This window comes from Chlorocebus sabaeus, chromosome 20 (assembly GCF_047675955.1).
Source record: "Chlorocebus sabaeus isolate Y175 chromosome 20, mChlSab1.0.hap1, whole genome shotgun sequence".
Lineage (NCBI taxonomy): Eukaryota > Metazoa > Chordata > Mammalia > Primates > Cercopithecidae > Chlorocebus > Chlorocebus sabaeus.
Window position 1 is genome coordinate 25229038 of NC_132923.1, and position 12503 is coordinate 25241540.

At 41.4% G+C, this 12503-nt stretch overlaps 1 protein-coding gene across 1 annotated transcript; it reads right to left on the minus strand.

Annotated features, from left to right (window-relative positions):
- Nucleotides 1–1760: 1760 nt before the first annotated feature.
- Nucleotides 1761–8799, minus strand: CIMAP3 (ciliary microtubule associated protein 3). Its single transcript, XM_007977591.3, has 6 exons — nucleotides 8409–8799; nucleotides 8032–8171; nucleotides 7317–7415; nucleotides 6126–6256; nucleotides 4555–4672; nucleotides 1761–3529 (listed from the first exon to the last, which is right to left on the minus strand). Exons 1-6 carry the CDS (start codon nucleotides 8425–8427, stop codon nucleotides 3461–3463), a joined length of 576 nt encoding a protein of 191 aa, XP_007975782.2. The 5' UTR covers nucleotides 8428–8799; the 3' UTR covers nucleotides 1761–3460.
- Between the last annotated feature and the right edge of the window lie 3704 nt (nucleotides 8800–12503).

The following is a 12503-nucleotide window of genomic DNA, read 5'->3' on the forward strand; positions in this document are numbered from 1 at the left end:
CCTGCAACAGCTTTGAGGTATGCCTGTATGTACTGGCATGTGTCTCTGAGCTAGATCAATTCTCTCACTCATGGCAGTGCACCATTTCCTAATTTAGATGCATAAATTTTGTTGTCTGGGTCTTGATGAGGACGGCTAGAGGGACATCATAAAAAGGATCAGGGACAAACACTCAGGTGGCTGATGGGTCTCAACGTATGAAGCAAGAAACTCCTGCCCTTCATGGGCTTTGTATGTTCCTTGCATTAAGCATCCCTTGGGGCAGGTCTAAAAGTGGAGGTAGAGCAGTGGAAGATGCTATATAAGAGGTTCCTTAGGTCTCTAAGGAAATTAATATAATTATTGATTTTTAGAACTGTAATAACCTATGAGAGGTTATAAAATGATTTGCTTGGCTGGGCATGGTGGCTAATACCTGTAATCCCAGCACTTTGGGAGGCCGAGGCAGGTGGATCATGAGGTCAGGAGTTCGAGACCAGCCTGGCCAATATGGCGAAACCCCATCTCTACTAGAGAACACAAAAAATTAGCCGGGCATGGTGGCATGCGCCTGTAGTCCTAGCTACTCAGTAGACTGAGGCAAGAGATTCACTTGAACTTGGGAGGCAGAGGTTGCAGTGAGCCAAGGTCATGCCACTGTACTCCAGCCTGGGCGACAGGGTGAGACTGTCTCAAAAAGCAAAAAAAAAAAAAAAAAAAAATTTGCTCGAATTCAACAGTGAGCCAGAAAATTTTAGTGGTTGAGAGCATTCTACTGGTAGAGGAAAATGAAATATAAAACTTCTGAATCACTGTGGGAGAGGAAAGAAGGGAAAAACAGTGCTGAAACAAAGCAAGCAAACATAGAGCACAAAAGACAAAGCATAACAAGGTAACAAAAATCCAAATATATTACGTATGACAGAAATACTGACAGATAAGCCTCCCATATCAAAACCCAAATATTATTGAGTCTCAAAATAAAGTCCTTTCCTATCACTGTAGGGTTGGGTTTATTTCCACTCTAGTGGAACTAGAATGGAAGCCCAGGTTTGACATCCTGCTAGGACCGCAGGGGCCTTTGTTTCCCTCCTCCCTGCTTTGGACGTGTGTCCCCCTGCAGCATTCTTCCCAGCTGCAGCTTCCCTCCAGTTCTCTGAGAACAGAACTGATATAGGGGAATGCCCAGAGCTGCTTGTTTCTATGTTTAAAACAGGTTATGATGATGCTTTGAAATGTCTTTATTCTTTTAGAATGTATTCCACCAGCTGTCAACAGCTGGTATAATCGACCTGTGACACCCAGAAGTGAAGGCTTCCGTGCTAATATTGGCAGAGGCAGTGGCAGTGGTGGAGAAGGTGGCAGTGACGGGGGAAGTGATGGAGAAGGCGGCAGTGATGGGGGCAGTAGAGGAGATGGACTTTTCTGTAGTGGCAAAGCAGATGGCATTTATAGTAATCCTGAGGACAATAACAAGTTCTTCTGGTGTGTGGAAGGCAATACCTTTCTCCTCAAGTATGCCCAAGGTTGGAGCAGAACTGTAAATGTTGCAACTGGCCTTATACATACTCGTAAAATGCTAGTGTCACAAATTCTGTTGTCTGCATGTCAAACTACATCCTCCAATATGTCAGGTAGTCTACATATTATATAAATCTGTCACATTGGAAGCTTTACCCCACTAAAACAGCATTATAATAAAACTTAATTCCATTAAGACCTAAAAATACTATAAACTCCTCGAACCAAGTCTAGATGTAAAATAAATACGGTACAGTATGTTTTCGTCCTTGGGTTCATTTGTACTTTATTACTTTTATATACAATGTAGTGCTTTCAAGGACCCTGAAGGTTAACTGAAGCTATATTAAAATTTTATCTTTCATCAAATCAGATTACTATGTTAGAGAGTTCCCTTCCCTGGGAAAAGCTTTGAGCGTATATACTAAACAGTGTGAAAGATGTTCTGTCCCCACCCCCACCCTCATCAATATCCTCCAAAGGGACCTAAGACACTGAAGCAGAAAAAGAGAAAACATTGAATGCTAAATTATCACCTCTGAAAAAATCTGCACGTGTGGGTACAAAGGAGAAAAAGGAGGGAGGTGTGCAGGAGAGGTGATAAGAGTTAATCCTGACTTATCTCAAGTCATGAATACTTCTTGACAAGATAACAGAAATCATTAAATCATCAGATTAAAAGAAGTGTATATATTAGGTATGTTTTTGCTGAGGTTATCTTTATCATTATCTTAATATGTCCTATGTGATTTCTCATAAAGACTTTTTTGTCCTTCACCATTATTGTTTCAGAAGACCTTGGCCTTTAAGGAATTAGGCCCCCCACAGCATCATATGGCCAGGAGGCTTCACCTCTTGCTAGCCCTTTCCCCAGCTAATGCTCATCAGGGGGTGGCCATGAGGGTTACAGTAGGCTGTCCTGCAGCCACTGGCAGCTTCTCGATTTTTGGTGTCCAGACACATGCAGGCTTACCACCTTTCTGGTAATTACGAAGAAGCCTAAGTGGGTACTAAAGGACCCTCTTCTTAAAAGATTAGATCATATTTAGTGCCAATCCTGGACAAACCTATACTGATGATTTCAGCTAGTGCTGGAAGGAAAGGGGTCTACCTCTCAGGCCCGAGAGTCTGGGTAAGTACTTTAAACATAGCTGCTTACAAGTCAGTCTGGGGCTATAAAGTTATGACCTTTGTAACTCCAGAATGACTTGTAAGGTTCTAGGGGGTCATTCGGATTGGAGGGCAAACCCAATCCACTAGCTGCTCTGGGGAGTCCTCCTCTGACTTCAGGCCAGGCCCAAGGACTTAGTAGATAAGTTTATTTTGATTCCTGCCATATCCCCAGTGCTTACTGCTCTGCTCAACACATAGTAGGACCTCAGTATATATGTTGACTCACAGACTAAATGGATGATGTCGTAGGAAAGGGGCAATTTTTTAGTTTTTGAGTTTTATGTCAATCTGGGAAAGCCAATCAAATCAAGACCTTCCCACTCCATACTGAGGAACAGAATTAGAAGAGCTCCAATACATGTTTTAATCTGCCTTAAGTGTTTTCTGTATCTCGTAAGCCCAAATCCCATCCAAACCCTTGATATGCACAGGCTAACAGTCTCCTATGACCAGAGCTAGTGGTAGAATATATAAAATTGTCACCTGGCAATTAGAACTAGAGAGCAGGGGCCCACAAATATTTCATTAAAATGAAATCACCCAACTCAGCACCCAACAGGAACCCACAGACCCAGACGCGCCCATGTATGCCACAAGCCAGTAGATGGAGATAGCACTGTGCACTAGTCTTTATGTTCTCATACAGCAGCTATAAGCCCCTTGTCCCTCCCTGGGCTCCAGGCTGCCAGACAAGGGGGCACAGTAATGCAGAAGAAGAAGAGCAGTTCTGTCCTCAGTCCTGGAGAGTCTGTGTATAATAGGAGCATGTGAAGGTAGTCACAGCTGCTCAATTATAATACAGGCTTAGGTAGGCCACACGGTTCCGATGCTTTCTAAAGTCTTTGTCTGTGGACAGCTGCAATGAAAGAACGTTGTTTAGATCAATATTCTAACGAGAACCCTCTGCCTCTGGTCTTCCCAGTTATGCAAAAAAGAACTGTACATTATAGAGGTGAATCCCAACCCCACAGTAATCTAGCCTTAGTGATTCTCCCAAAATTTGTGTGTACATCTACCCTTTAACATCTTACTACAGTGTATACCATGCTAGGAATTATTTACTACTTAGTAAATCCCCAAGTAGTTGGTGGGCTTCTTGAGTTCAAGGATTATATGTTTAATTCTTGAATGTTACCCATAGGCCCTAACGCAATAATGTTAATACATTTGGCATTTCATAAATAATTGTGGAATTGACGAAAAGTTCTACTAGGAAAGAAAAAAAGCACCTCTGGAATTATGATAGCTAACAGATTGGACAATTACTAAGTTATCAGGTACTGTGTTAAATGATTTTCCACATTTTCTTTACAACCTTATCGGATTGAGTCTATTGTAATACCCATTTTACAGATTAAAAAACTGAGGCTTAGAAAAGTCGAAAGATTTGCTCAAGATTACACAAGTAAATACCACAGCTAGTATTTGAATTCAGGCAGTTTTGTCCCCAGAATCCATGCTGTTAGCTGAATGCTTTATGGCTCCTCAGTGATCTAGTAGTACTCAAGGGGTATGTTGGAAAGAGCAATGAATTAGGAGTCACAAGATCTGGATTCCAGTTGTGAAACCTGCACAAATCCCTTAATCCATCTGGGCCTCTATTGTGTAGGGATATTTCCTCTGTATCCACCACAAAAGTTATTTAAGGATCAAATAAGAAAATCTCATTTTGTTTAGTCATATATACCTTTAAGAATCTAATGAAATAGTGTAATTCTCCAAAAAGTTCCTCACATTCATATACTCACAAAATTGTGCATATAATTTTCTGGGACCAAGAACTTCCTGAAGTTCATTCACAGACCCCTAATTAAGAGTCCCTGATACATATGAAAGTACTAGATTGAACACCAGTCCTCTACAGAAGTCCAGTCTTATTACCTCAGCTTTTAGGGTCCTTTTCTGTAGACATGGAACCTGAGCCCAGTCTGGAGATCCAAATTTCATTGGCCAGGCAATTTTTGGAGGTGGCTTCTTCTCTGGGTTGTATGCGCCAGGGCTAGAAATAAAAATACAAGCATCATGTCTAATGAGTTAGTGACCATACACAAACTCCATCAGTACCAGAGCCATCCCTGAACTAGGCCTAACCTCTTGGAAAAAGGCAACAGATTGATTAGCTTTTTAATTAAGCATGGGATTACTTTACCTGTTAATGTATTTCGAGTTAAATGTTAGTGTTAAACATCTAACTTGACAATCTTGACATCCAGTTAGAGCACAGATCGACTCCAGATTAAAAGACAGTTCTGTACCTCAGTCTCTATAGCTGAGAGATGAGAAGGTCCTAGAAGTGGTGGGTGATGAAAGAGATCTAAAGCAGTGATGTACTGCCCAGCATTTAAAGTTGGTGATAAAAGTGCAGTGATAATCTATCTGCAATGTAGGCAAAGCAAAGCAGAGCCAGTTAAATTTTCTTGACAATGGGATCATTTAAAAATTGACCATGTTCATCACACTTTGTCTTTTGATGTAGACCCTTTACTGTCAGGAATAACGGACTGGACATGGGGGTCAAGACTCAATGCTTCTACTTCCTTAATGCAACCTGAGAAAGTTACATTCACTCTGTGATCCTTGGATTTCTCATCAACAAAAGAAAGACCTTGACCTTTTGTCCTACAAGTCTATACATTCTGAATAGCTTCCTAAAGCACTGAGAGTAAGCCTGTTGGCCTGCAAGGCCTATGTGCTCCAGTATGCCCTCCATTTCTGTCTCATTTCCTACTCGCTCACTACACTCTAACCATGCTAGCATTTCTTTTTGTTCACATCAAATTCCTTCCCAATTTATAGCCTTTGCACTTGCTGTTCCTTCTGCTGGGAATGCTCTGTCCCCAGATCTTCACAGGCCTGGCTTAGTATTGTCATTCAGATCTCAGGTTAAGTGTCATTTCTTCAACCCTTTCTAAAGTAGACTTCAGGCCATCACATCACTCCCTATCATACTGTCATCCTGTTTTACCTTCTTTGTAGCCTGGACAACCTACTTCTTGATTTGTCCATGACAGTCCCTACCTTATGGCTACTGTCTTGGTAGAATGATTACTAGGTCCCCTTTTACTCTCAGAAGTGTTATGGTTTGACTAACAAATTATATGGTCACTCTATTACTATTGATATTTTTTTGTGTATTTGCTTGTGCTCTGTCTGGACTCTAGAATGTAAGCCCCAAGAAATCAGGAGACTTGTGTGATGAATTTACTGCAAAATCTGTCGAATCTACACAACTGCCTGGCATATTAATAAAAATTCATTGAATGAGTAACTATGATTCTACATTCTACAATGCCAGAAATCTATGAGACAATTGATTAAATCTCTGAATGGTTGCTTATTTAACTGGGATGGTTTGGGTGTCATCCCTTCTTTATGTGCTTCTTTTCTTATTATGTACTTATTTTCCTCCTATTGCTTTTTTGTTGAAGTGCACCAAAAGAGAGGAGACATACCTGGGATAGTAAGTGTCCTTTGGGTAGTTCTTAAATCGAGGCACCAAGACATTAAATGGAGCAAAATTTTGTTTGTGTTTCTCCTGCTGAGGACTTACTTTCTGGTACATGCCTGCAGCAGGTGTCACTTCCTGTTTCCAAGAAAAAGATCATTATGTTAGAGAGTGATATGTACATATACACAAAAAGCCTTCCAGCTGGAAAAAACAGAATCATCCTCTTTCTGTTCATAAATCAGCTATGGTTCAGCCACCTCAAGCTACAGAAATCAGTCTTTGGTAGGTGGTAGAAAACTGAGATATGGGTGTGGTTCAGCTACCTAGTGATACACAATGTATAGGTTGTAGAAATAAATCTAGGGGCCAGGCGCAGTGGCTCAAGCCTGTAATCCCAGCACTTTGGGAGGCCGAGACGGGCGGATCATGAGGTCAGGAGATTGAGACCATCCTGGCTAACACAGTGAAACCCCGTCTCTACTAAAAAATACAAAAAAATAGCCGGGCGAGGTGGTGGGCGCCTGTAGTCCCAGCTATAGGGAGGCTGAGGCAGGAGAATGGCGTAAACCCGGGAGGCAGAGCTTGCAGTGAGCTGAGATCCGGCCACTGCACTCCAGCCTGGGCGACAGCTCGAGACTCCCTCTCAAAAAAAAAAAAAAAAAAAAAAAAGAAAGAAATCTAGGATGGGTAGAGAACCAAGGCAACTTATCACAGCCACTACCCTTAACATCTCACTCAGATATTTTTAGAGCTAGTATCTCTGCTCCTCAAGCTCAAGTGTCAGGAAAATGTCCAATAAGAGATTAGGATCCTATACTGAACTTTAGACTTGAAACCCAATCACACAAAAGGGTGGAAAAGTTGGAGTTTGTTTTCTAACTGGCAAGATAATATAATGTATATAAACACAAGCTTTGAATGTTTAACCTCAGGCATCTCAGCACCAAAGCCCTGTGTTGGGACCATTCTTTCAGTAAATTGTTTTCCACTCTCCCCAGTGCACTCACATGCATATTTACAATGTTAATGCCCAAGCTTTTCAGATAGGCTTCTTAATAGCTTTTGCTTAAATGCCTACTTTTCTTTAATTTCAGGGCATATTCTTTCAGATCACCCCCCTCTTGCTCTCTCCCCTTTGCACTCCTGTGCAAATGCATGCAACAATGTGGATAACACTAAAATCCCAGCACATTACCTTCTGTATTGGCTTAAACCTCACAGCTGTTCTGGCTCCCAAAGTATATCCTTTTGTACTGGTTGGGATCTTAGATAAGTCGTATGCCAAGCCGTATCCCTTTGGGTGGTATATTAAAACAAACAAACAACAAAAAAAGAAAGAAAGAAAGAAAAAACAACGCATAGTCAGAGAACATTAGGACCATCGAAATGGAGTGAACTTAGCATGTTCCCATCTGAACCTTCTCTGCAAGGGATCTTTCTTGTCTTGACTCCTTTGAGGTCAAGACCATAGAATTCCACAAGTAATACAGGTAACTTTGTAGAGGGGTGTGGCTGGATACGTAGACTATAGGACATTGCCATATATTCGAAGCAATCAGTCTTCGGAGCCCCACAGAGCTGAACTTACTCTAATGCAACTGTCAGCCTGAGGTTTGGAGGAATGGGAGGGTAACTGGCATTGGCTCACAGGCCTTTGGAAGTGAGGACGGAGTAGGGATTATATGAAGCTAGGGCTTGCGTTTAATGGAGGTGCAAGGCGGGGAGCAATAACCTTTAATCTCTGGCATTGCCTTAAACAGCTGCTTGCAGAAGAACAGAGCGCTTTCTTATGCTGGGACTCTGAAGATCTCAAGTCCCATAGAATTTTTTTCTTTTACGAAACTTGGAAACTTGGTTATCCGTCAATAGCCAGGGAACTGAGGCCCATCTAAGGGGAGGTGAATACTCACATCTGATAAGTAACACCCAGGCCCTCTGTGGGGTGATCCCCTAAGAGGGACAAACTTGTTCCCAATCAAATTTGGGGGATGGAAGTGAGGAAAAAGTTTCCTCTGTTGACATGTTCCAAAAGGGTAGTTATCCTCGGCGTCTAAAAGAAAGAAAGAGGAGAGGCTCCACGTGAGGGACGGCACCTGAGTCTACATGAGCGCGTTCGGGGAGAAGGTCGGGGAGACAGCAGAGGACAGGGCCCAACCGTGCACTTACAAAACCACGCCAAACTCCACGGAGCGGGGCCGCACTGCAGTTCCTCCCACTTAGTCTTTCCCAGCTTCCCCACACTTCCCCCAACCTAACCTCTACCCCCACCTAACCTCTACCACCTAACCTGCTTTGCTGAAGCACATCGCGAGCTGCTAGGGCTAGCACTTGTGTACTGCGTTGCCAAGGAAACGGAGGCCAGTCCCGTGATTCCCAGTTGCGGAGCGCCGGGAGGGGGAGAGGGCCCGAGCGCGTCTGCGCGACAAGCTGCGGCGTCCACTGAGCCACTACTGGGGCAGGAACCCGCACCTTGGAGCCCAAAGCCCAGGGGATTGTAAACTCAGTAGCTGGGCTGCGGGTAGAGGGTTTCCTGGATTCGCGGCTGTAGGGGCTGCAGGGTTGACGGGGTGGCAAATAGCTTTGGAAGCTGAGTCAAGAGGAATGCGCTGTTGTACAGGGAAGGACAATTGGGTTCTGAACGTCCCAAAGTCCGGGCCAGCAGCAAGTAAAGTGAAAGTAAAAAGACGCAGCCGCTGCTGCGTACGGGGGTGGACTCCCTGGGCAACGCCGCAGCAGAAGAGTAGGGGGCGGAGTTGTGCTGACAGCTAGTTCCATATTAGGCCCTTAGACCATTTTTCCTTTTCCTCAAGCCCCTCCGATCAGGTTGCCCATTCTATCCCGGGGGGAACTGGAGGCCGGGGGGTCGGGGGGAGGGGGCGCGAGATTTTAAAAGAACTGGAGGCCTTGCGTGGACCGGGTAGAATGCCACGGAATCAGAGAGGACTAATAGTTTTTTTAAGAAGGTGGGGCAGTCAAATTTCTAAGCTCCAGTTTTCTCATCGCTAAATTGGGGAAAAAATTCCTCTATATAGGATTATTGAGAGGATCAAGATGACAGGATTAAAACAGTTCAGAACGTGGTACTTGGAGGGTGACATACAACAGGTTATTGTCACTGAAGATAATAATAACCCAAGAAAAAAGATGCGAGTGTGTTTTGTCTTTTTTGCCTTTGTCATGGATATTAACACTAGCTTGTTTTCACTAGCTTTTTAGGATGGCTTTAGGAGTTGTCCAGGTGTTAGAGGTAACAGAACGCCCAGTGTGACTGGTCCATACTTTGACCCTTTACAGGTGATGACCCTGGAATCCACACATACTCTGCGTCAGCACGGCCTTCAGGGATGATTTTTATAGATCTAATGTAGAGTTTCAAAAAAAGGTGACACTGACTCCCAGAGGGTGGTTTGGAAATTTGTGCAATAATTTTTGCTTGTTAAAAATTGTTGAGGTCAAAAATTGTTCCTGGTCAACAGGCTAGGGAGGCTAGACATCCTACACTGCATTGCCCAGGCTTACAGTGAATTAATTGTCCCATGTCCCGCATCACATTCAAATATGTCCTGTTGGACTCTACAAAAATAACTACTAGTAGTTATATATATGAACACAGTGAAATTTATAGGAAATAATGCAGAAAGCCCAGTAATATAGAAGGTTGTTATGAGGAGCCAAGCTTAAATGGAATAAAGATAGGGTCCGAAAATTATTGTATAATTTACTCCAAGCATTTTGTCTACTTAAAATACAATTGCAATAATACTGAGGGTAAATAAAATGTAAAGAAATGCAATCACACATTACTTAGTGATGAGGATGTTTTCCGAGAAATGTGTCACTAGGTGACTTTGTTGTGCAAACGTCATAGACTATACTTAACACAAACCTAAGTGGTATAGCCTACTACACACCTAGGCTTATACTATGGCCTGTTACTCCTAGGCTACAAACGTGTACAGCACATTACCGTATTGAATACTGTAGGCAATTGTAACATGATGTTAAGTATTTGTGTATCTAAACTTATCTAAACACAGAAAAGGAACAGTAAAACTATGGTTTAAAATTAAAAATGGTACACCTGAATAGGGCTGCTCCATTGTAATTCTAGGGAGCCACCATTGTATATACAGTTCATCATTGATCAAAATGTCTTCATGCGGTGTATGACTGTATTGGTATGGATTTGATGATTTTTACTTTCATTAATTAGGTAATATTAACATTTGTAGGTATTAATGTGCTTTTTGAAAATAATGTTTACATTATTTGTGACATGTAGCATATTTCGCGAAGTACCTTGAAAATGTGGTAAACCATTCTTACTTTGGTAGACTGGTTTGCTTCAGACTAATTCTCTAGCTGAGAACAGGTGAACTGGATAAGTAAAATATATGTGTTTGAAGACATCAAAGATATACAAAGAAAGAAAGAACATTCAGAGCCAAAATCTCAGAGAGAAGAGAAGCCCAAAGTGGTGAGTTCAACCTTGGTGCTGCTGTTCCATTGGAAGACTTGCTAAATAAAAAGCTGACTGAGAAGCAGAGGATTTGAGCAGAACTTTGGTTAGACAGTCTCTGAGAACTCAGAAAAGATTTAGGTTGGCCATGGAGAAGGGGAGACTGTAAAACACAGTTTGAAATTGTAGTCAGAACTTCAAAGAGATAAACCCTAGGAATAAGGGTAAACAAGAAACAGACCAGATGTCAAAAAACCCTGAAGTTCAGCTTTGCATCAATTCAGTTCCCAGTTGCATTAAAGTGATCCACTTCTATCCTTATTGCATGTCATAAACAAAAGTAAATATTTTCTGAAGATATCATCCAGAGACTCAACTAATTTTTACAATTTTTTTCATGCAAAATGTTTGGCATTTGATAAAAACAAGAGCTTATAATAAAAGAGAGTAGAAACAGACCCATAGAAAAATCCAGATATCAGAGTCATCAAACATGGACTTTAAAATAACCATACTTGGTTTGAGATTTTGGAGAAAGCAACAGGACTGCAAGGTGAACACAGGGAAGCCAGAGAAAGCAAGGAAATAACACAAAGCAAATGCTTGACTTCTTAGGAAAGAGGCTAAAAGAAAAAGATCAGACTCTAAAAACAAAGTCAATAAAGATTCCAGTATACACAAGGAAAGAGAAATTTCCCATCAATCTCTATTCATATTACCAATGTGATCAACATAACATAACTGGGCCCGTCTACATCCTGACTGATGCAAAATTTATCAATTTTTCATTAAAGCCAGACCAAACATTGTATAGTCAAAGACAGACTGTCTATATGTTATGTGTATCTTCTGTATAACCATCTGTGTAATGATAAGAGGCTAATGCAGAATTTCAGGTAGCTCTAAGAAATGCCAAGGATCAAAGTTTTGAATGATGACCATGCACAAAGGAACTCATGCAGGTGTCTGCTAGTACCAGGGAATACTTAGACCAAGTTTTATAGTGTGGCCAGTTTTGATGAAGACCTTAAGTAAATAATTCAGTAGTTTCCATCATGCACATTTTATAGTATCAAGAGGATGCCAGATGTTTATGGAGACTGTTATAACTTTATGAAACTGTTAATGACTTTTCTCATTTGACTGTCTCTGAGGACATATAAGAATTATTATTATTCCAGGGAATTACTTACTTGCTCTGTTGCAGTGGTCTAATTTAATGAGGATAAGTAGATTCAGTTTTTGGTATAATGTTTTAAACAGATTTGTCTCATTTTAAAATTATTAAATTAAATAATAATCACTTCAACAAAGAGGATAAAGTTGATTACCATATTTAAGAAATTAAATGACAAGACGAAGAATTTAGAAACAATAAACAAGAATCAAATAAAATTGTAGAAAGAAAAAGTATTATCACTGAAAATAAGAATTCAATGTATGGGTTTAACAGCAGATTAGAAAAGCTGGGAAAAAAAAAAAAAAGAATGAATGGACTTCCAGTTCCAAAATAGCAGCGTAGAAGCAAACTGGCTTCGCTCTTTGCCTTCCCTAGAAAACTAAAACCGAATATACAGAACTCGTGTTATCACCAACAATATCCCAGAATTCAAATATGAAAACAGTTGCTGGGGCCATGAGAAGTGAAAAAATTCCAAGCAGATGGTAAGAGAATTGGACTTCCACATCTGTGGCACCCCTCCTGCCATTCTGCCCAGAACAAGCATGTGAAAAATTTTCCTCCAGCTCAGTTTCTACATTGGAAAAAGTGATATTGAGATGGACAACCAGTTTTCCCACTATCTTGGGTTTCCTTGCAGAAGATCTGCCCCTGCCTTAACCCGCAGGAAGCATCACAGTGCCTGAGGGGAGAAATATACCTGAAAACAGGCAGAGGCAAAGGGAGGAGGCAGGATTACGTAA

Coding starts and splice junctions, on each gene's coding strand:
- CIMAP3 (XM_007977591.3), bottom strand. Junction 7,416..8,031: donor CTGGGTGTTACTTATCAGAT/GTGAGTATTCAC, acceptor TACCACCCAAAG/GGATACGGCTTGGCATACGA. Junction 6,257..7,316: donor GGTTTAAGCCAATACAGAAG/GTAATGTGCTGG, acceptor TCTTGGAAACAG/GAAGTGACACCTGCTGCAGG.